The sequence below is a fragment of the Apodemus sylvaticus genome, chromosome 13, assembly GCF_947179515.1.
Source record: "Apodemus sylvaticus chromosome 13, mApoSyl1.1, whole genome shotgun sequence".
Classification (NCBI taxonomy): Eukaryota; Metazoa; Chordata; class Mammalia; order Rodentia; family Muridae; genus Apodemus; species Apodemus sylvaticus.
In genome coordinates this window covers 35,520,628-35,545,261 of record NC_067484.1, presented here as the reverse complement: position 1 = coordinate 35,545,261, position 24,634 = coordinate 35,520,628, and the positions used below count along the sequence as shown (strand labels likewise).

Sequence of the window (24,634 nt, the reverse complement as noted above, 5' to 3'; positions counted from 1 at the left end):
ACCCCAGCATAACCCATAACCTCTTAATACAGTAGTTTGTTATGAGTCTTGTCTAACTCTGACCACAAATGGAGACTCAAGGCAGCTCTGCTGACCTTTCCCTACTGGTCAGACTGTTTCTGGCTTGCAATCATTACTCAGGATAATGAGAACCAGGAGTCTCTTTTTGCATCCTCCCTAGAGAAGCATCTGTTTCTTATCCTTGTATGTAGAGAGGGACAGGCAAGGTGAAGGTCCCCTTAACCGCCACTCTGTAGAGCCACAGCAAGTGACTTGGTGGAGACAGAGAATGCATGGTCTGGTTGCATCAGCCAACGATTCTAGGCATTGCAAAGGAAAAACCTAGAACAACCGTAAACAGAAGAGACAGTTTACTGACTCCCATAACTGGAAGCTGAGATATAGATTTAGTTCCGGGTACTTCTGGATTCTGTTCCTCCATCAGCTTCATGTCCTTCCTGTCTCCACCTTGACGCTGTGTGTTCCTACTTCTCTGTGGCTCTTGGCTTCATTCTTTGCCAGCTCTTGGGAGGCTGATCTCAACCCAAAGGACGCAGGTCATTTTCCTAGTTGGGTCGCACTGAAAAGTCCCAGAGAGGGATGAACTGGTCAGTTTGGGTCATGAGTACATCCTTGAAATGCTGTGTCCAGTGCAATGTTGTATCAGGGTTGGAGGAAATGGGTAAGATGCCTTCTCTATGCCCAGGGAGGGGCAATGCCACTGGAGCCAGAGTACAGTGAGGGCAGTGCCTCCTTTGAGGCACTGGGATATAAGGATGGAGTAACTGAACAATGTGAATGCTCTCAGCATAGACTTAAGCCTGTCCTACAAGTGTTGCTAATGTTGTCTCTTCTTTGCTCCATGGGGTTAGGACGCCCATGATGCTACTGAATACTTTCTGCTGGCGCTGGCGGCTGCGGTCCTGGTGGGTGATGAGGAGCTGCAGGACACCATTCAGAACAGGCTAGACAGCATCTGCCAGAGTCCCTTGTGGCACAGCAATCCCTTGGGGTGCTCTTCAGAGAGGGCACGGTGGCTCAGTGGTGGGAGCCTGGCCCTCTGAAGAGACCCATCCCCGTCTTGATCACGTTGCCATGGCTAGCTGCTGCCTTCCTGCCCCAAGTTCTTAGATCTGGACCAGGAGGATTCAAGTTATCACCTCATTTGATGGAGAAGAGCAATGGCCAGAAGGAGAAGGGCCTGTGAGAGGCATCTTGGCGCCATGCTTTGCCTCCGGAACTTTGCCCAGGTCACTGTGACTCTTCGACACAAACAGCTCCAAGATGCCTTCTCTCAACTCAGCTCTGGAGAAAGGAGGAAAGCAGGCACTGCACTGGGGAAAGTGAGAGTAGACTGTCCCAGTGCCCTCACCAGTGTTCTCAGGGAAAGACCCTTCGGTGCCTCTGGAAGAACCCATTGCTTCTTTCTTGCTCTCTTCAAAACCAAAACAAGTCAGCACCCAGTGCTCATGGGGACTTCTGGGTCTGGGATGGTTTTGGCTCAGCAGACGCAGTCTCAGGAGGGCCAGGTAGAATGCCCAGAGGTCCAACTGGGATCCACATTCTCCATTCAACCTGGAAGCATGGGTCCTTTAAGAGTTCCCAGAAACGTACCCAGGGTTAAGGCTTGAGAATTCTGCCATAAATCATATGTAAATACTGTATATTATTAAATATTGGCTGTTTACATTTATATACCCCTTTGTCTCCTTTATCTTGGGGATGGGGAGAGACAAGATAAGTGACGCCTTTACAAAACACCTCTGTGAGTTATCTATAACCACACACCGCACTGAGTGGCTTACAACAACATTGATTATCTATCTCATAGTGTTTGGAGGGTATTAATCCAAGTGTGACCTTGCTTAGTCTCCTGCTCAGGATGGCTTACAGGACTGTGACCAAGGTGTTAGCTGGGGAAGAAGTCACTTGGGTTCAACTGGAGAAGGAACTGCTTCCAGTTGGTGCACATGGTTGTTGGCAGGCGTTGGCCTGTTGGTTGTTGCTGGCAGTTGGCCAGAAGCGAGCTACCATTGGTGTCATGTAGGCCAGGCCACCACATGATAGCTCCTGTCATCAGAATGAGCAAGGGAGAGAGGTAAAAGAGAGATCAAGCAAGAGAGATTATAATCAAATTGAGAAGTGGTACCCATTTGCCTTGTGCATTGTGTCTATTGTAAGACAGCATCTGTCAGAGCCCCTTATGGAATAGCAATGATCCTTTGAGATGTTCCTTGGAGAGGATCAGCATACACAAAAGATGACGGGTGGCTGGGAAGACACAGAAGTGAGGGGGAGGGATCAGTGAGATCATTCTGGAATTGCTTACCATTGTAACTGAGTTCTTGGTAATGGACCTAGGCAGTGAGATAAAACTATATTCATTGACCAGTGTTGGCATCAGATGATTGACAGCTGAAGTGCAAATACTGTGTCTGTACCTGAGACACCTGAATGGAAACCCGTGAAGCCCAACTCCCTACTTCACAAACACCCCCAGCTATTCAAGTGCATAGTGACGTGTGAGAAATGTTGTTCTAGGACAGCTCCTAGACAGTGTGTCAATTGCTTGGTGAAGAAGCTGACCATGAACGTTTAGTTCCTGCTCTTCCTAATTCTGGTTTAGTGAGTCACATGTTCCTGGAGCATGCAGTTTGAGAGAGCAACTCCAGGGATCTTGAAGCAGGAGGTTCACCCCTGCTCCGAGCAATGGAATATGTGAAGAAGTCTGGCCGTCACCCTCTTAACCTATACATAGCTGCTTAGATTTGACTAAGTGGACCATGCGCCTTTTGTGTCTAGACTTTTCAGATGACTAGATGTTGCCTGCATGGTGGGGGTGGGAATGAATGTATACTGAGTCAACATTACATCTAGTCACCAAGGTTATAGATACATGAACACACACACACACACACACTTTTTTTTTTCTGTTGGTTGTTCTCCAATCTAGAGTGTTCCTCCCCAGAAAGGAAATGGAATGATTCAATCCTCTCCTGTGTAAAAGAGATGCAATTCTGCCCCCACTACAAGCTGTAAAATCTAAGGAGATGGAGGAATGTTGTGGTTGAGGCTAGCTGGCCTAATCTCCCATGCAGAGTCCTTGCAAAAACATTCCTGAGGGACGGTCAAGGCACTGAGTTACAGAGCAGTTACACATCTTATATTTGGAGAAGGCTCTCTCGGCCTGGAAGCCAAACCGCAGCCATTCCCCATCTGACTCAAGTTACAATATCTCCCCTTTCCTGCTGACGGCTCATCGTCCTCTGGTCCGGGCTGATGCCATTTCCAAACTGCTCAGGCTTTGGATGTTGGTTGGGGGAAGGAGAGATAAAGAATTAAGGAATGTTATTGTAATTAATGTAATTTGATGTTACCGTTTAAGCCCTACTAAGATTGGTCCCCTCGGTAGCCATAACAGATTCTTCACTTCGAGCTCTGTAATGGTGTGAAACTGGACGTTTTACAAAGAAACTTCTGTCCCGTCGGATCTTTCTCAGTTGTTTCATGTGTGCATGCTCCATGTATGCATACACATGTGAATTTGCACCTGTGTACATGAAGGGCATTATGCGGCTTTTATATTTCATTGTAAGTTTTGGCTAAAGTGTTCTGTGCATTTTGATTTATCTGTAAATCTGGTAAATTTACCTGTAACCATGTCAGATATCAATGACCACTATGTTTCATAATATGTAATATCACTACATATTACATAAAGACAATAGCCAGGCTATTTTAAAAAAATAACTAAAATATTGTACCAGATAATTACAATCAATATATATTACGTATAAGTCACCTGTTGAAACAGTTGTGAAACGTGCCTGTGAAGCCTCAAGCAGTATGGGTAGTTTCTTTTCAAATTGTGTTGCTTTTCTTTTATTTTAATTTTTTTCCCCATTATCTGCAGACACTGGAAGGAAGCAGGCTTGACCTGTATATTTCACAGCCATGGCTTAGGTACCTTGCTATCCTAGCCTACCTCCCAGAACTTCATGGGCTGACTCCAGGCCCTTTCAGAAGCACCACTTCCCTGTCCAACAGTGCCAGCATCCTGAAACCAACTATGGCTCTGGTGCTTTTCCTACACAGACATTGTGCTTATCTTGATGCAGACATTTGCATATGTGCAAGTGTGTGAGTCTGTGTCTGTGCTAAGTGAATGCAATGTAATTTACTTGTCAGATGTTTATTTGGGGGAGGGAATAGGCAGGGGTGAAGGAAGAAAAATGGAATGGATCACCAGGGAATGGGAACCTTTGACTTGATGTTAATTGCAGGGAAACTCTGCAGCTCTGAGCTCTGACCTCTGAGGTCAGTCCCCCAACTGTTTCTTTCCCACGGGTTTCTGCCACTGTCCTGCATGACCAGGTTTGGAGATGTCATCTGTGGGATGAGGTCAGATTTTTATATACCCTGATTGTATTTTTCTTTCTATGGCTGAGTAAGCTAGGAGACAGAAAGTAATTTTCCTCCCTGGTACACAGGTAGTGGTGACACACATCAGTGCTCTAAGGTTTCTGATGCGAGGACTAGGTTGGGGAATGGTAAGGATTTCTGCCCTTCAGAGCCCCCTTCACCGTGTATAAATGTGCCTGCACATCACATCTAAGTTCTGCATGGGGAGTCCTCTTGCATTTTGGCTGTGGGCAGACCTGCATGTTTGTATCGACAGACTGGATGCACGCCACAAAAGACTCCCAAGTGGGAATGGATTAGGTGAGGCTGGAGCAGAGTTGGAGAAACAGGGAAGAGAGGCAAAAGTGGAAGTCCAGCAGTAGGTGACGGAGCAAGCCCTGAAGATGTTTAGGCTTCATCCTGAGGACAGGAGCATGTGGCAGAACTGGGAGTCGAGAGTGATGTGGACATTCTATGCTCCAGGTTCCCGGCATATCTGGGTCTTTCCCAACCCCAACGTACATGTATGTTAGGGGCGACTTTGAACGTGGTGAGAATGGTTTACAGGGCAGTAAAGGGTGGGGTGAGGGGGTAGGGTTTGTAGTGGGATTACCTACCCCCTTCATTCTAATTGCTTCTTACAGGCTGGGTGACCTTTAGCAAACACAGCAAGTGTGGAAGTACCCAGCACACACAGTACCTGGCACAGAGGGTAAATTTTAGATGAACTGATAAAGATTTGTTTGCCTTCTTCATTTCATAGACAAGGAAATGGCTGAAGCAAATCTCTCTTTAGGGACAACTTAGTATACTCAAGGAACAAAGAAACCTCATCTAGAACACAAACAAATGAGACTATTTTTAAAGGGAATCTATTGACTCCACCCATCAGTTCATTTATTTTAAAGTTAAGCTTTGAACTCTTTCTTTCTAGGCTTTATCGGGCACTCTGCAGTTGTATTTTGGATCTCTTTCCTTCTGGTATAAAAAGTGTAGTGACTTTCACTGTGGGGGGTGGGGGAGGGGTACACTGTTCCTTTATTTGTGGACACTTGAGACTGAAGACAGCTTCACAGAGGGACCAGAAAAAGTTGTTTTACTTAACTAAACACAGTTCATCTTCTGCCTGGAGTGTGTGGTGGTTTGAATATGCTTGGCCCAGGGAGTGGCACTATTTGAAAGTGTAGCCTTGCTGGAGGAAGTGTGTCACTGTGGGGACGGGCTTTGAGACCCTCCTCCTAGTCTCGTGGGAGATGATCGTCTCCTGTTTGCCTTTGGAACAAGATGTAGAACTCTCAGCTCCTTCAGCACCCTGTCTGCCTGGATGCTATCATGCTCCTGCCTTGCTGATACTGGACTGAACCTCTGAACCTGTTAGCCAACCCCAATTAAAAGTATGCCCTTATAAGACATTGCCTTGGTCATGGTATCTCTTCACAGCAGTAAAACCCTAACTAAGGCAGGATGAAACACCATTTGCGGGACACATTGCATGTGTCCTCAATTCCAGCGATTGCCACAGTGAATCAGTATTAAACAGGTTCCTGGCATATCTGATTCTTTCCCATCCCTAGAGTACATGTATGTTGGGAGTGCTCTTTGCTTCTGGACATAGGCCATGTTGTGTGAGTGGTCACAGCACCACCCATAGCCATCATCAATCATTCAAAATCAGCGGGTGAGGAAATAGAGGCTGCTGGGTGTCCTGGATCTGAGAACCTGGTTTCATGTTCCTCTGAGGCATGTCTTTTCGCAGAGGGGCAGAGGGTGGTGGGGATTTGGGATGGAGACTGTCCAACCGAAAATTTCAGAGGTAAGACCAAGATTGACACATGTCGCTGAGACTCCATCATAATGCAGCCACTCTTTTTGGAACTTGCATTCTCTGAGGATATCAAGATGTCCAGCAGGGGGCAGTGGTGCCTTTTCTAACTCTTGATGTACAGGGTCACCAAAGGCTATATAATGTATTGAGAGACTGGAACAGTAGCTTCAAAAAACATCTATATCTATATATTACCATGATTCATATTTCGTGTTACATGAGTACATGCATGCATAACCACGTCTGTATATATTTGACAAATACCACTTATTTCTTGCATTGAGTATTTTTTGATTTACTCATTAAAAAAACATTCTATTTTAGTTTTAAAAACATACCTGGATATAGAGAGAGGGCTCCATGGCTAAGAGCTCTCCTTGTTCTTGCGAGGACCTAAGTTCAGCTCCGAGCACACACATTCAGCAGCTCACAAACACCTGTGACTCCAGCTCTAGGGCAACTGGCATCCATAGTCTGGTTTCTAAGGACATCCCAATCCCCAGCCCCCCCTCTCTCTCTCACACAAACATGCACACACAAATAAACACATAGTATGCTAAATAGACATTTAAGTTGACATTGACCTGGAGGGAGGCCTCTTGTGAGGAAGGCTTTTGGTTTTGTGTGTCTTTTGGTGGACAGCATTTGGAGACGAAAGTGTGTGAACAATGACAGTTGACACCGTGTTATGTGTCACACAAAGCCCTTGTTAGGATTCACTCCTGGAATCCCACATTTTGATGGAGATACTACTGTTTTTATTTCCATTGAGATGTAGGGAATGGGATTGGCTTATTTTAGTCTATAGTAGTAAGTGGCTAAAGTGAGAGCTGACCTCATTTCCCTCTGATGCCTGCATTATAAAACTAAGCTGATTCATGCTTCTATGCCTTCGACGGGGGCCACATCTCTGGGAGAGACAGCATCATGGACATAACCATATAATCTAGAAGTTAGATTAAAACTTGTTTCAGCAGCTTGCAAGATTGGCTGGAAAGCAACTCACTGATTCTGACGGATCAGGGGTCAAGAAGTGATGAACTGAGAACACATCTGGGCAAACACAATTTTAGAAGGTCTAGAATAAAATATGGTTTTGGTTGGCCATAGTCAGGCTACTTAGAAATCTGTTTGTCTGTCCTTCCATCTGTCCACCAGTCTGTCCATCCATCCATCCATCCATCCATCCATCCATCCATCCATCCATCCATCTATCCATCCATCCTTCTAGTCATTGAATTAACCAACTAATCAACCAGCCAGGCAAGTAGCCATTCAGCTAGATGTCCAGCCAATCAACCCACACACCCACCAGCCAACCAAACACTGTTCAACAAACAAACAAACAAATAAACAAACAAACATCTAGTCAAACAACTTGCTAAACAGTCAGCCAAACAATCAACCAATCAGCCAACCTACCCATCTATTCAGACCATCCACCCACCCTCCCACCCACCCACCAACTAACCAAACAACCAACCAACTAGTCAAACAACCAAGCAGCCAAACAAACAGCCATCCAATCCACCAACCAACCAACCGACCAACCAACCAACAAACTGAGCAACCAAACAACAAATATCCAATATATCTTGTGTTAGGTTCATACTCCAGTGAGCAAGATAGTGTCAGACCCTGATCTCTTGCAGTCTGTGGGGACCTGGGCCTCTGATGAACTTTTCTCTTATTATCATAACCATGCCAACTTAGATTTGAACTTGTATGTCCCAGGCACTGCAGTAAATATTCTACTCGTTGTAACACTGACACTTCTTCTCATCTTCCCAGAAGTTTATTGCATGGTATAATTGTCCATCTGGAGCATAAAAAGAAACAAGTTTAGAGATGTAAAACAAGAGAAAAGCTCTTGTTCCAAGTTCCACAGGTAGAAAATGATAGAGGGAGGATGCTAATAAAAGTCTGGCTTGTACTGTAGTATTGCTCAACATATAGGCCAGACTTTCATTAAATGGCATGGAACACAAGCTTACAAAATCTTGTTCATCTGAACACCCTGTCTAGTGCATGGGGTGCCATTGAGCAACTCCATTACTCATCAGCCCTTAAGCTTATCATTGGTAAATGGGAGTAGTAACAGAATTGAGATTATTGTGAAAAATCAAAGAGATTGATGAATTTTCAAAGGGTATAGAACATTACTATTGTTTAGCAGACATTTTTAAAAAAGATTATTTATTTATTTATTTAATGTATATGAATATACTGTGGCTGTACTGATGGTTGTGAGCCATCATGTGTTTGCTGGGAATTTGAATTCAGGACCTCTGCTCGCTCCAGTCAGCCCACACACTCTCCCACAGGCCGCTCACTCCGGCCTGAAGATTTATTTATTATTATATCTGAGTACACTGTAGCTGTCTTCAGATGCACCAGAAGAAAGTGTCAGATCTCTTTTACAGATGGTTGTGAGCCACCATGTGGTTGCTGGGATTTGAACTCAGGACCTTCAGAAGAACAGTCAGTACTCTTATTTAACTGCTGAGCCATCTCTCCAGCCTGTTAACAGACATTTTATAATAGCATTTTTTGAGTCAAAAAGGTAATATAGTGTGCAGAGAAAATATTGATATAGTTTTTAACTAACTGAATGTGAAATTAGTCCCATGTTCATATTTCCTAGTTGGTTGTGTTCCAGGATGTCAGGGGTTGTCAGGATGTCTCCACTACACACATGGTACTAGGACATTGGCTGGCCCTCAGGAGGTGGTGCTCAGTGTTTACTCAGTACATAAAAGGATGATTAAATGAATTATATACTACATGCTTTATGTACACATGGGTAGAACAATGAGGTAAATAAATTATGTCCCTTATAGGATGCCAGCATGACCTTAAACAGAAAGGTACTTGTGTGATTATAGGCATTCTGTAAACTTGAAGGATGTGCAACTTCTAGAAAGAACTGTGTGGGGCCAGGGCAAGGGAGTGTAATTTTCTTTGCAGTTTCAACAGAACTATCTAGGATTCTGGGATATTATGGGCTAGGCCTTCATAGCATCTCAAAGTCCATCCATCCATCCATCCATCCATCCATCCATCCATCCACCCACCCACCCACCCACCCACCCATCCATCCACCCACCCACCCACCCACCCACCCACCCACCCACCCACCCATCCATCCATCCATCCATCCATCCATCCATCTATCTATCTATCTATCTATCTATCTATCTATCTATCTATCTATCTATCTATCTATCTATCTATCTATCGTGAAGTTGGGTGTCTTGGAGGAGTTGGGGGAGGAGAAAACGATCAAATATAGCATCTGAAAAATATTTAAATACAATTTTAAAAAAGGAAAAAGACCTTTCTTCCTGTCCTTTAACTTCAAACTGGGGTCAGAGGCTTTAGGCTGATTTTGAAAATAAATAAAGATCCCAACAGACAAAAGCTGCTTTGGAGCCAGCCCTCACTGTAAACACCCGCCTTCCTTTCCTCTGGCCTGAAGTTTCCAGGCACTTCCCTAGGCCACTGTGACCTCACGTAGCCCAAAAGCCTGGCGGTGGTGGCACGTCCTGGCCGTCTTCTTGAAACAGATGGGAAGACTTTTGAAGGATGTCTGTGAATGTAGGCAGTCTTGATTTTATTGCTACACAGTTTTTCCTTTTTATAAAGAATGTATAGCACACAATTCACAAGTAACAAAATGATGGGCAATCTACTTTGACCTCTCCCTGCTGTGGGAACTATCACACTGTCTCCCCAGAAAACCATGCTGTCCTTCAGAAAACGAGAATTTCCATCATAATTTTCGAGTAGGTAATTAATTCTGAAACAATACACGTTCTGATTTGTGTATTTCTTGTATCCAGGCTCATTAGTGTTGCCATGGGATGACAAATATAGTTTTGACATGAATGTCGGTTGATATCTTTGCGAACAATTAAGATGGAAGTGGAGCAATAAAGAGCTGGAAAATAGCCCATTGTCAGTGAGGTGACTGAGTCTCAGCTGAATGAGAAGTGAAATCAACTTAGTTTCCTTGTGTTTGTTCCAGAGAACAGATCCAGAGGTGCAGTAGTCTGAAGTAAAGTCTTCACAATTACCAAAAGGTTTTTTTACATTTGTGAGTGAGTGTGCATGTGGCTGTGTATGTGAGTGTGTGTGTCTGTGTGTATATATGTACGTGTGTGTGAGTGAGCAAGTATGTGTGTCTGTGTGTATATGTGTGTGTCTGTGTGTATGTATGTGGATGTTTTTGTGTATGGATATGTAAGTGTGTGTGAGTGTTGTGCATCTGTGGGAGTGTTGTGTGTCTGTGTGTCTGAGTGTGTATATGTGTGTGTATGTCTATGTGTTTGTATGTGTGTGTGTGACTATGTGTGAGGGTGTAGGCTTGTGTGTGACTTTGTGAGTAAGGGTGTGTCTGTATATGTGTGTGATTATGTGTGAGTAAATTGTGTATTTACTGTGTGTGAGTGTGCCTATGTGTGTGAGTGTGTGTCTCTGTGGGGATATGTATATGTGAGTGTGTATGTGTGTGTCTGTGTGTTTATGTATTTGTGTGTATGTGTATAGAAGTTTGTGCATATGTATGTGTAAGTGTGTGTGAGTGAGTGTATCCATGTGTTCATGTGTATGTGTGTGACTATATCTGTGTGTGAATGTGTGTGTGTGTGTGTGTGTGTGTGTCACAGGCACCATAATGTGCATTTGGTAGTCAGAGACAACCTGTAGGGTAGCTTCTCCTTTTATATCGTGTGGGTCCCAGGGGTCAAACTTGAGCCAGCAGGTTTGGCAGCAGGTGTCTCTACCATTCTTAACTCCAGAGCATCCCTACCATCCCATTCTTAACTAATGGAACTGAGAGTTACACAAGTTTGGGGGGGCACTTATTAACTTTTGTGGTATAAATGCACCCACTGTGGTCAGTGTCAAACATCATGAAACAGGACATTTGGAAAGGTTCCATGGTATTTAGCCCTGGGCGGTATCCTTCCACAGAGATACCAGGGCACAGACACCTCAAGACCATAGATGTACCCTCACATTAATATGGTCATATGGGTGAAAGCTGTACAGAAGACAGCATCCTCTCCATGTACCATAGCCTTCCACAGAGGGTCCTACTGCATGTTAAAGACCATTCTAAAGGTTTTTGGGATTAAGAGGGATTGGGATCCCAAAAGACCCATGGAAAGGGCCAACAGATATTTAATATATAGCTTTAATTTTACGTTTTGGGATGAAAGTTATATGAGGTCTTGGCTGTGAGTCCAAGGCTTGTACTGCTTGTACATGTGTCAGACAGAAACAGATCAAGGCTTAGTGGCTTTGGGGACCTTAGGAACACAACTAACCCTCTGTGCCTCAGTTTCTGCACCAGTTAAATGGTATATTCGACAAATAGTTCATTGTTTGTTTGTTTTTGGTTTTTTCAAGACAGGGTTTCTCTGTTATAGCCCTGGCTGTCCTGAAACTCACTCTGTAGACCAGGCTGGCCTCGAACTCAGAAATCCACCTGCCTCTGCCTCCCAAGTGCTGGGATTAAAGGCGTGCACCACCACCGCCTGGCTAAGTTTTTTTTTTTTTTTTTTTTTTTTTTTAAAGTACTCCGTCCCAAGCTGTGTTTGGAACTTATATTCAATAAATAATGGATACTTTAAACCATGTGAACTCCAAAATAAATAAAAGCAGTTAATGTTTACTGAGGCCTTGCTGCACACCAGGCATTGGAAACACTCTTTGAACCCACAATCGCATTTTGTGCTCACAAAACCTCAGGGGAGAACTGTTAGTGGGCTACCGTTTGAGCTTAGAGAACCAGGGCTTGAAGAAGTTCTGTGATTTATTTGCTCAAGGTCTAGTGGCTGTGGGAGTGGAGGGAAGAGATGGACACTTTGTTCTGGTTCTAGGGACAATGCTCTTCATAAACAAGTGGTTCTGAGTACCTTCTCCCTCTGATGTCATCAGCTGGGCTGTCTTCAGGTTAACCTGATTATTCCTCAAATTTCCTCATTTCAGCCAACCAGCAGTGTGTATGTGTGTGTTTGTGTATCTCTGTGTGTTTATGTGTGTCTATGTGTGTGTTTGTGTATCTCTGTGTGTTTATGTATGTATATGTGTGTGTTTCTGTGTTTGTATGTGTGTGTGTGTGTGTGTGTGTGTGTGTGTCTGTGTATGACAAGGTTATGTTACTTGTGAGGGGAAGAAACCAAGATGTAGACAGCCAAATGTTTGCATTTCCAAAAAGGAACTCCTAATTATATATGAACCTAGTTCATATGGACACTAGATGTAGAAAGCATGACTCGGGACACGAATAAGAAAAAGAACAAGGTTTTACCATACCTCAGAGCATACCACCATGAAATCTTCTCTACACTTGAGGTTTTTCAGAATGCTGAAACCACAGGAGAATACATAGGAGAGTTGTTCAAGGGGAAACCATTTTGCAGAAGAGGTAAGATCTCTTGGGCAAATAGCTCATAGAGAAGTAGTCTTCACTCCACCCTATGTGCTCACTAGCATGTACAGAAAGTCATGTACACATGTGTACCTGTGTACTCACTCTAGGAACCCATTGCTTTTTTTATGTGTCTCCCCAGTCTCTATCACTCCATCTAGATCTTTACACACATTTCCTTGAATAGTTAGTTCCAGCATCCACATACTAGAATAACAGCACAGAATCCCATAAGACACAGAAGCCACTCTGGGCAATTCAGACAACAGAGTTATGCTAATGACTACCAATGGGAAAGTGCACTGGGAAGACGTCAGCATTTTGCAATAGCCAATCCTCAGATGTATGTATATCTTTCCTTCAGCACGACTTCCAAGGGCACATTTTATTATTGGTTCATCTATGGCTTTTGTCCAATGTTTTAGCAACCGTGACATTATTTCTGGGTGTGTATGAACTCAGAGACTCTCAAGAGTTCTGAGAGGTGCTCATAGGTTCTAACATGGTCTCAGCATCTGTGAGTCCTTGAGCGACCATGTCAGCATTTGGAGCTATGGCTGTTTTGACTGTAAAATAAGGATAACGAACACCTGCATCCCAAAGTTGCCAAAAATGTAATGTGATAATGTGTTTAATGTTCTTAGAGTGATTCCTGGGATATAATACATACTTGATTCTTCAGACTTTTCTCTAAGCCCATGACTTAAGTTTATGATGTGGGGTAAAGGTCAAGAAGGGACATCAATGGCTCCTGAAGGAGCCAAGATGTGCAAAGAGAATGAATTACAGAACAACAAATATCCCTGCCTCCCAAGACTGTTATGTGTGCGTTATGTGTATTTCTGTGAATGCTTGGTTGGTTTCCTTCTTTGGGGATTCAGTGGGGGCACAACTAGACTGGGTAACTAGCATCTGAACACCAAAGAAGCAGAAAAGTATCCTATGAGTACTAGAGCTGTGTGAGGCTGGGAGAGACTGTCTTTTGCTTGCTATAGTTTTCTATCATGAATAAGATCAGACCTAGGGTTCCTGTGATATTTTCTGGCTGAGGGGCATAGTTTAGATTCAGAATTGTACCTGTCATAAAGTGTGTGTGGTTGACTTGGTAAAGTGCTCATCATGGGAGCAGGGGGATCTGAGTTTGAGTCTCAGTTCCCGCCTAAAAAGGCCAAGTATGGAGGTATATGTCTGTAATCCTAGCACTGGCAAGGTAGAGATGGGAGGAGCCTCGGGGCTTGCTGGCCAGCTAGTTTAGTGTAATGGATGATCTCCAAGGTCAGTGAGAAATTGTCTCGAAAAATAAAATGGAGCCTGGGAAGATGACCCCAGAGGTCAAGTGCATTGGCTACATAAACATGGGGACTTGAGTTCAAATCCTTAACAACTATGTAAAAGACTAGGTGTAAAAAGGCTGTGTGCATGCCTATAACTCTAGAGCAGTGGAGGTAAAGACAGGAGGGTCACTGTGGCTTTCTGGCTGCCATCCCAGCATCAGCTCCAGGTCCTGTCCCAAGAGAAGAAGCCATAGAGTGTTTGAACAGGACAGCTGATGTCCTCCTCTGACTTCTGCACATACGTGAAGACACAGCTATGCATCCATTACACACATGTTACATACACATATCTCTCTCCTCAGACAAAATAGAAAGCAATTGAGAATGATATTCAACATGAACTTTGGCCTCAACACACATGTACTCCACATGTACATATATATGCACACACTTGCACCGGCACATTAAACGGCTACACACAAAAAGTTGCTTTGCTGTGATTTATGGGAAAGTTTATTTTAAAACCATGTGGAAAGATACTATTTTAAAACACGATCACAAAAGCCATAGACCCTTAACCACAGATTTATTAACTAGCCTTACAGTGTATTTCTAAACTCAGTTTTATTATTTCACATACAGTTGAAACCTTTCCAATTTCAGTAGAAAAAAAAAAACCCTAACATCAAATTTTAATTTTGAAATATTTTAAACATATTTTTGTGAGCTTTTGCTAAGAAAGGACCACATCAGGCACACTTTGAATGAAGTGGCCCACGAGAAGAGCTCAGTTTGAAAAGAAATCTGATGCAGTGTTTCAGATGTGGCTGGCTGGATGTTTAACAAACCACCTATGAACTCTGTCATCTACATCAACATTTACTACCTGCTGGTTGGAGGCACTGACTAGGCTTACCAAGGACTCGTATGAGCTTCATCTGAGGAGGCAAACATCTATTCACCCCAGAGAAGAAACCAACAACAGACCAACGAAATGATTCTGCAGAGGTGTAGCTTCATAAACCAATGGGGTTCATTCAGGATATTTGATCATAGGCAACTTATGAGCATCTGCATCCCTGAAGAAAATGCTCCTCATAGGCATCCTGCACAAACAGATAACGCTCCTTCCAGAAGCCATGAGTTATTCAATGAAAATCTCAGTGCTGGGTGTGGGATAACTCCCTATGGATTGGTGGTCCTCAAATAATCTAGACTTTCACCATTGCTCTTAATTGACCACAAGAATCAAGTAGCCAAGAAAAGAACAGCAAGTTCCCATGCTACACCCAGCTTGCTAAGTTCCCACTGGTGGGTCACTATCTCATCCACCCCATGCTTCAAAACTCCCATGGCCTTTTGTGGTGCACATCAGGCAAACCTATGCTTTGCAGGCGGTGTACCTTTTTCTCTGGAACCCAGATGAACCACTGCATGAAGGAAAACACCACACAAACTTAGTTCAGGAAAAAATGGTAACTCAATCTCTGGGCACAACAACTAGAATCCTAATCTTGTAAGCCATATTAAATCTAAATCTGCCTGTGGTGAATCCTGGTGGATCCACCACAGAAACCGGTAGACTTTAGCAGCTACATCTTGTCCTTTCCTTTCTCTGTCCATAAAACTCCTAACTCTCTCCTGCTTCCTTTCTTTGTCCCTCCAACCTGGAAGTCCTGCCTACTCACCCAGTGATTGGTCCCTTTATTCACTGGGGGAAGGTTCACCAGAAGTCACCTGAGTACTTGACTCATTTCTCCTTCTAAACAGTCCCTCCTGAGAAAGCAGAATTAACATCAAAATGCAGGCAGCACCAAGAGCATCCACAACACCCTATTTTACAGCTTTCTGGGGAAGAAAAGCTACCAATAGTCTCACTTAGTTGTGAATTCCATGAGATGTGATAATGACCTGCCAACTAAGATGTGTTCCCTGGTGCCACAGTGACATGTTTGCTATTGGGGCAACCAACCACCTTTTCATTGGATTTTAGGACTGCTTCATAGGTACTGTAAATCTGGTCAGATAGTTTGCTAAATGGTTTGTTGTCAAACTACCTTCTAAATACTCATGTTTGTACCCATGCAACAGCAGTGGGTCTAATCTCGTGTAGGTCTATTGCATGAGATCATAGTGCCTGAAAGTTCAAGAGGGCAACAGTTAGGTCATTCCTGGAGGATAGTGTTCCGCAACAAGGTCTCTCTGTGGTTTTAGTCAGATGGTGGCTGGGGCTGTTGTCATCTGACTATACTTCTGGATTGGATATTCATGCTGGCTCCCTTAAAGAGCTGGTGGCTCTTGGTTGTTGGTTGGGAATTCAGCTGGGTCTGTGGTCAGTTGGAGCATCTAGATGTAGTTTAAGATTCTTGTAGTGTGTGTGTGTGTGTGTGTGTGTGTGTGAGAGAGAGAGAGAGAGAGAGAGAGAGAGAGAGAGAGAGAGAGAGAGAGAGAGTAAATAAGAATGAGAATTGATGAATTAGTATTTTAAGAGACTAAAAAGAGGGGTCATAAAGTCTCCTATCATCCAGCTCCAGAAGGCACAGTGACTCCCTGTGTTACACTGTTAGGCAGATCTGCTGCTGGGCAGAATGTTCAGTGGCGCTAATATTGGGGAGTGTGGTCCTAGCGCTAGATGCCAAAGCTATGTTCTTGAAATTATTTAAAAAAAATAATTTCACTTTCATGGAAAAGGCTGCTTCATAAAAGCTGGCTTGTTTTCCTTGGTTTCCTAGAATGAAACTCTTTGCATGTGCATTTGGGTTTTGTGAGGTCAAAGGAACTCGGCTTGTATCTAGGAAATTCTGGAAAGATATCTGACAAATAACTTGTGTCTGTTAGTGGTAGGCATAATACGACCTTAGCTAGAAGAGGGTGCAGTGGTAATCTCAGCACTGCCCTGCAGGCATCTGCAGAATGCTTGACTTTCTGATGCTGGACTTCCGGGTGCTAGGATGCTTGACTTCCGGCCCCCTGTTGGGGAAAGATCATTTGCGCAAAGTGTGGGTTCACTGAGTAGAGAGAGATTCTTAGAAGGGAGTGCACATGTTCTGAAGAACCACAGGCTACGACTGGGAACATAACTGGGTGTGGGGTGCGTGGGAGTGACCTTACTTTTCTTCCTAAGTCTTAATCCAATGATCCCCACAGAGCAGCTCTGGTTCTCGTGTTATGTCGTTTCCCCTTAGTTCTGTAGTTACTCCTGGCGCCTGCTTCAGGACCTGTGCATAGTGCGGTGTAACTACGGGCTTTGCCCCCCACACCCCAGTTCCTGAATAATGACTCGGAGGCTTATTATTTATGAAAGAATGCCCAGGCCATAAGCTAGGCTTGTTCATACTAGCTCATAATTTATATTAACCCATTTATACTATTCTATGTCTGTCACAGGGCTACTTACTTCTCAGTTTCTTTTCTTTCTTTGTTTGTTTCTTTGTTTGCTTCTTTGTTTGTTTCTTTGTTTGTTTCTTTGTTTGTTTCTATGTTTGTTTCTTTGTTTCTTTCTTTTTCTTTTTTTCTTTTTTTTTTTTTTTTGGTTTTTTTTGGATTTGTTTTTTTCCGAGACAGGGTTTCTCTGTGTAGCCCTGGCTGTCCTGGAACTCACTCTGTAGACCAGGCTGGCCTCGAACTCAGAAATCCATCTGCCTCTGCCTCCCAGAGTGTTGGGAGTGCGCCACTACTGCCTGGCTTACTTCTCAGTTTCTTAAGTCCAACTTCCTCTGAGTCCAGTCTGGGCATCTTCCCACCCTCTCCCCATACCCCTCACGATTTCCCAGCATCCCTGTCTCTACCAGATGTCCCACCTTCTATTCTACCCTTTCCTATAGCTGATAGACTTTTTATTGGCAGATGATGCTTTCACACAGTACACTAGAGATTATTCCTACAGTGAGGCTCTCGTAAAAAATTACTATGCCAGTTTGACTGGGAGACCCAGAGACCATGGATGTAAGAATACACGTGTATTATAAGAAACAAGAGGTGGTGGCATACACCTGTAATCTCAGCACTCTGGGAGGCAGAGGCAGGTGGATTTCTGAGTTCAAGGCCAGCCTGGTTTACAGAGTGAGTTCCAGGACAGCCAGGGCTATACAGAGAAACCCTGTCTCGAAAAAAACAAAATCCAAAAAACCAAAAGAAAGAAACAAGAGGATTATTTTCTAGATGCTCAGCCTTATCTCTTTGGATAAGTCAGGGGAGGTTTTGAGCCTCAATTTCTTTAGATTTACTCAATCAGAAAATACTAAGTGCCCGGCATTGTTTCAGCCTCTAGAAATAGACCAGTGAGCAAAAGTCTAAAGTTGCTGCCCCGGAGTGAGAACCCCTTGAGGTCACCACTGAACATCACCATCAGGGGCAAGTGCAATGATCTCAATGCAGAAGGAAAATGGCTGACAAATGACTGCCCTTCTCCACACGGGCGGGTTATTATAGTGCTTGACCTTTGTCTAAATCTATGGGCTAGAGGGCTGCTCAGTGGGAAGAGCACTTCCTGTTCTCACAGAGGGTTGGCTTCTCGTGGCAACTCACAGTTGCCTGTAAATTCAGTTCCTGAAGACCCAGCACCCTTTTCTGCTCTCCACATACAATGGAATGCACTAAACTTAGCAGGTGGTGGCGGCACATGTCTTTAATCTCATTGGGAGACAGAGGCAGGCTGATTTTTGAGTTCTAGGCCAGCTGGTCTTCAGGAGTTCTAGGATAGCCAGGGTTACACAGAGAAACCCCACCTTAAAAACAAACAAACAAACAAAAAAATAAAACAACAAAAACCCAAACTCAAACCAAATCAAACCAAACCAAAAACAAAACAAAACCAAAAAATCCAAAAAACCAAAAAAAAAAAACCCAAAAACCAAAACCAACAACAAACCAACCAACCAAAAAACCCTCAAATTCTTCTAAAAAGAAAGACTAATAAGATGACTACGTATCTAAAATATAGAATTTCAAGTTAGAGAATTAGCCCTTATCACTTACCTTGAAGATTAGCTACTGAGTTAGTTTTTAATTTTCCAAAAAATTATTTCTGAAACAATAGCTCCTTGGCATTGACCTGGAGTCTTTGAAAGTTCTGCCTCTCCTTAGAACTCGGCTATGACCTCATACTATTACATTGTTAAATAATCTCAACATTTTTGGGTGTAACCGATTTAGCAAGTTAACACTTGATGCCATTTATATAATGTGTTTCTCAGAGGAGCAAGACTGAACAGAGCTGCTAGGTGACAGCATGGCCATGGGATTTAGACGGCCTGCGTTTAGTCACCCCAGCAATTCTCATGCTCCAGTTCTTCTGCAGTATCTACAAATTCCTAAACAAGTGGCTTAAAACAAAACTTATCAAAGAAGGTACCTGCCATTCAATTAAGCTCCATTTTTCTAATTGTCATTCTACCTACATCATTAAGGACCTATTGTGTGCCAGGCAACACAGATAGCACAGAGAGATACCTACCTGGAAGGGATGACTTCCACTGGGACGAGGAGAGGTGGGGATCTGACGAGGGTGACTGGGGTGACTTTAAGTTGCGTGGTTGCTCCATTTCGGAAGGCCTGTCATGTCATATTTATTGAAAGTGGATTGTACTGGAGCAAAGTTCAGAGCAGCCTGTAGGAGAAAGTTGTGTAGGACAACTGGGTAGAAGGTCACGCACGGGTCCTGAACTCTCCCACTAGCTTAGCCACAAGCAGGTATGTGTGATCTTGGCCTTTTGCAGCCTTCATTTCCTTACTAATGCTAATCGAGGTGGGACATGATGGGAAAAGCTCCAAATTTCTTTAAATTCTGAGTTAGTAATGCGATTTGTGCTTTAGGCTCTAAGAGCACCCACACTTACTGAGATAAAAAGCTGAAGAACACCCAGGCTTATTGAGGTCAAAAACTGAAATTGCTAGCAATGTTTTTCTCATTAACACTTACCATTGAGTTGCTTTCTGATTCTAAAGCTCTTTTCCACGTAAGTTTCTCTTGATCCTCAAAGAACAAAACCAAACCTGTAGAGGTGGAAAAATACCCTGACTTTAAGCAGGTAAGTACTCTACTCAGTTTCACAAGGACAGAAAGGCATATGGCTTGTTTGTCAGAGCCTTAGGGTGTGACAGTTGCTTATAATTGGATTAAAACCTTTCTCTTTGAGGATATTGAGAAAGTGACCTCCAATTTCCCTTTAGATGCCAGGTTGCAGGTTGCAAAGTTTTCAGGTCAGGGGGGCAAAGAGGACAACACAAAGCATTCAAGGTCACACGGGTTCTCCCTTCAGAATGTGACGTCAGAGAATTCAGGCGCTGAGATGAATTTAACACAGCAGTATCCCAGCTCTACGAGTGCTGAAGTGTCTGTGAACTCTTGAAGCAGATATGGGAACCGGTTCTTTTGCCATGCACATCACTGAATCACTTTCCAACCTGAAAGACCAAGGTTTGGAAACCACGGAACCCTACCAGACGCTGAGTGAAGCCAAGCCTGAGTCAAGAGTTTCATCTCATTCAAGGTCTACACCATGTCCACACCTTCTTCCTTCCCAGGAGTCTTCCTCACCAGTCATGGCCCCAGATCAGGCCCTTGAGGTTCCTTTCCAGACAGCTCTTCAGACTGGGGTGGCAGAACATGCCCGCCATCCACAATTGGGGAAGTAGAGGCAGGGATGCTGAGAGTTCAAGGCTAGCATTGGCTACAAATGGAGTTTGAGGTCAGACTGAGCACTACAAGACCCTGTCTCAAAGAAAATAAAGGCAAACAAATAGATATTGTGTCAGTTGCTCACAAGTTCTGGGTCACTTGGAGTTGGCATTTGTATGTAGGGTTTTTTTTAAATACCGTTTTCCTTGTTCAATTTCTGCTGTAATTTGCTTAAATCGTTTACACCATTTCTTAGTACATTTATTTTTAGTTGGCAGATATGAATCTCATATATTTAAGCCGTATAATAAACAAACCGAACAAGATCCAGCAGAACACTCCCATAGCATATTTGACCAAGCAGAAGAAAGAACTGGTGAGCTCAGAGACAGCATTTGAAATGATGCAGATAATTTCTGCAGAGAGAAGAAGAGAAGGAAGACAGCTTAAGGGATTTATGGGGTGTCAAGGGACCTAACAGCTGTGAAGCACACAGTTTAGAAGCAAGTCAGAAGGAGACAGCCCATTTAAAGAAACAGGGACTCTGGGGTTTTCACATTTGGGGAAAGATATGATTGTTCAGGTACTAGAAACTGTTCATGTGGACTTTTTACACTGGGGAGGAAAGTAGGAAGGAAGGAAGGAAGGAAGGAAGGAAGGAAGGAAGGAAGGAAGGAAGGAACTTTTCTGTGTTAAAACCAAGCTGGCTGTAAGAGCTGGTGACTGCCTCACCAAGTTTTCAGCTTGGTCCTGCTTTCCTTCTTCATCTCTCAGCCCCTTGAATTCAAAGGGAGCTCCAGCATCTCTGCATCCTCCTGGCTGCCACGCCCTGGGCCAGCAAACTTTTCTCAAACACATTAAACAGAAGCTAGGACCCGATGATTCCTGTGGCAAGGAAATAGACTTTGATTCTTTGGCCTTAGGCACAGGGATGGAATGCTGATGGGGCAGGGGTGGGAATGGGCGTTGGCAGGAGGATGATGAGGAACAGGTGACTCCCAATAGGAAACTGGAATGACCTTCTGGGAATGCTCATTTCTGCCAGACGAAACCAATCTATGCCTTACATCGTCAAAACCCAGATTACTCAGCATTAATGTATGTACTAGTGAGAAGCAAGATTCACTAGGCTACTTGGGACATCTGTTAGGGACACTGAGTGCAAAGGCTCAACATGTGCCTGAAGATATGTCCATTCCCAGAGAGTTTGCTTTGTTACACCTCTTAACTGTCTCCTTTTGGGTCATATTTGTCTATTCAGATGGTCTGCCATATCCCCAGGCCATAGGTATTTCACTACCCAGGTTCTTCTGCTCAGCAGAGGCAAGGAGAGACCTCAGTAGCAAAGACAGGAGAGATTGGAAGGGAAGGAGAGGAAGGGGGATGGAGGGAGAGTAGTTAAAACCAGTACTATATATAGTACGTATGATGTAATTCCAGCTTGGTACAGCCTAGTCAGAGTAGACACCAGAAGGCCAGCAAGGTGCAATTGGAAAAGCCCTTTTTATTTATGTCTATACTTGTAAAACAGTACGAAAGTCTGTCTGTGTTGGTTTCAATAAGAGTACTTATTTATAATTCTCCTGGATCACCCTATAGATAGGAACACAAAGGCCCAAGGGAGGGGGAACTGCATGGGACCCTGAGATCAGCAAGTCATCGCCAATGCAGATTTGGGACCAGGACCAGCGCCTTCTGCTTTAAAGGGTGCAGGCTCTACTTTCCGGAGGGGATGGAAACTTTTGAAAGGTCAGGTCTATTTGGAGGACTGGGTCACCGAGGGTGTGGTGTCAAAGGGGATTGTTACACACGGGCTTCTTCCTTTCTTCCTTTTGAGATGGACAGTTCCATACAGCGCATGCCCATATGCCCAGAAGCAACAGTACCAGTCCAACAAGGATCGGAGGGGCCCCCAAAACTGTGAGCCCCACTTACTCTGCTCTCGTTTTAAGCTGACTATCTCAAGTATTGTGTTACAGGACCAGAAAGCCACATAAGCCAGCCTCCTGAGACAATCTGTCACAGGGTCCCAGCAGAACGACTCATTTTTATCTTAAAAGTATACTAAATAATCTCCATGAACATAAAGTGAATCTTCATAGTTCCTGAATCAAAATTAAACAAACTGACAGAAAAATCTTTTAACCCCTTCTTTCTTGTCTCTATTTTTTTGTATTGATAGGCAGCATTTTTTTTTATTAGTTTCTTGTGCATTCTTCTAGGGAAATTTTCTACATGTACAAACTACCTATGCCATAGTGTCCCACTGTTTTGACAGTATAGAATTCTGTCTATTCTGTTTTTAATATTTTTTAAATGTATTTGTTTGTACGTGGGTGAGTGAGTGAGTGCACACGTCGCTGTGCTTGTATGGAGGTCCAAAGACAACCTGCAGGAGCCAGTTCTGCTTCATCCATTTCTGGATGACAGTTCCTCAGGCTTGGCAGGAAGTGCCTGTACCCACTGAGCCATCCTGTCAATTCTTCATCTTTCTTGTAACCCTTGGACCACCTCTGTTGAGTAAAAGAAAAACTTTAAATGAAAAAAAAAACCCTTTTTCTGATAAGTAGACAGAGTACAGTTATTTTTTAAAAAATATTTTTTATTACATGTGTGTGTATGTCTGTGTGGTGTATGTGTGTGGTGTGTGTGTGGTTTGTGGTGTGTGTGTGGTGTGTGTGGTGTGTGTGGTATGTGTGTATGGTGTGTGGTGTGTGGTGTGTGTGATGTGTGTGGTGTGTGTGGTGTGTGTGGTATGTGTGTGGTGTGTGTGGTATGTGTGTATGGTGTGTGGTGTGGTGTGTGTGTGCGTGTGGTATGTGGTATATGTGTGTGGTGTATGTGTGTGTGGTGTATATGTGTGTGTTGTGTGTGTGTGGTATGTGTGTGTGATGTATGGTGTGTGTGGTGTGTATGGTACATGTGTGTGTGTGGGTGTGTGGTATTTGTGTGTGTGGTGTGTGTGTATGTGGTATGTGTGTGGTATGTGTGTGTGTGTGTGTGTGTGGGTGGGTGGGTGTGTGTAGAGAAAGAGAGGGGGCGAGTACTTCGGACACCCGAGAACAACTTGTAGGCGTTGGTTCTTTACTTCTACCAGGTGGGTCCTGAGAATCGAACTCAGGTTGTCAGGTTTTGTGGCAAGCACCTTTACTCAATGAGCCACTTTGCCAGCCCACTAATTAGTTTTTATAGCTGCAAAGTTTTCTGAGGTGATGTAGTAGAGGAGTGTGAGGAGGAGGAAGGGCCTACTCCACCCCCTTCCTCCTGGCTGGGATCCTCAGGAGCCGACAGGACCATGGACAAAGTGAGCAGTGTGTTCTCTCAAATGCATGCTTCATTAATTATTGCCCATTACATAGTTAACAAATACTATTAATTATTATTACTGATTTACTCATCGCTATTTTAACTTGGGCCTGAGTTGACTTGAAGCTTTGGCTTATGTCAATAGAACTTTTAAATTACTGTTAAAATGGTTCCAGGGAGCCCATGAGGCACACAAAGCTATCTGGTTCCCTTAATGTACTGGTGCCCAAAACATATATGTTAGCCTAATACCTGAGGACAGGAGCCAGGGCTGGGGTAAGGTAAAAAACCTTCACTGAGCATGTGGGAAACAGCCCATTGCCCACCTCAGTGCTTCCCAGTGTAGAACACCCCTTTTATTTGGACTCTAATTGCTTTTTGTCGTCTGCCTGGGTTGGGCAGTCGAAGTAACTGTGCTTAGAGGGTCTGTGGGACCATGTTTATGGGTTTCTCTGGTTGGTTATATGATTTTGGACAAACATTGGTGGGAGGTTCTAGATCTGCATGCCCTCTCCTGGCGTCTCTCATCTGACCTCAGAAGGCTGGTCGCCTCTGGGGTGATAAAGTGTGACAAAAATCTGCCAGAGAAAGGCAATGACCTCATCCTACTGAGCGGCAGGAGTCCTCCTGCCAGCCTGCTACACAGAAAATGGGCTGTCCTGCCCAGAGGCAAGGGTAAGGCAGGAATCAGGGAGACTCTTCACAGGGTATCTGTGTGTACTATTCATGAGTCTTTAGGCCTGCCCACACTGCCCTTTCTGTTCCTGGCAGTT

The 24,634-nt window shown here is 43.9% G+C and overlaps 1 protein-coding gene across 6 annotated transcripts in view; it reads left to right on the top strand.

The window, feature by feature from the left end:
* Sh3tc2 (SH3 domain and tetratricopeptide repeats 2) overlaps positions 1–1,693 on the top strand; it is a 63,724-nt gene extending 62,031 nt beyond the window's left edge. For all 6 annotated transcript variants that reach the window (XM_052155222.1, XM_052155225.1, XM_052155224.1 and 3 more), the window contains one exon: positions 873–1,693. In XM_052155222.1, the coding sequence (XP_052011182.1) occupies positions 873–1,064 (192 nt within the window). In that variant the 3' untranslated portion in view covers positions 1,065–1,693. The remainder of the gene's footprint in view (positions 1–872) is intronic.
* The last annotated feature ends 22,941 nt before the right edge of the window (positions 1,694–24,634 follow it).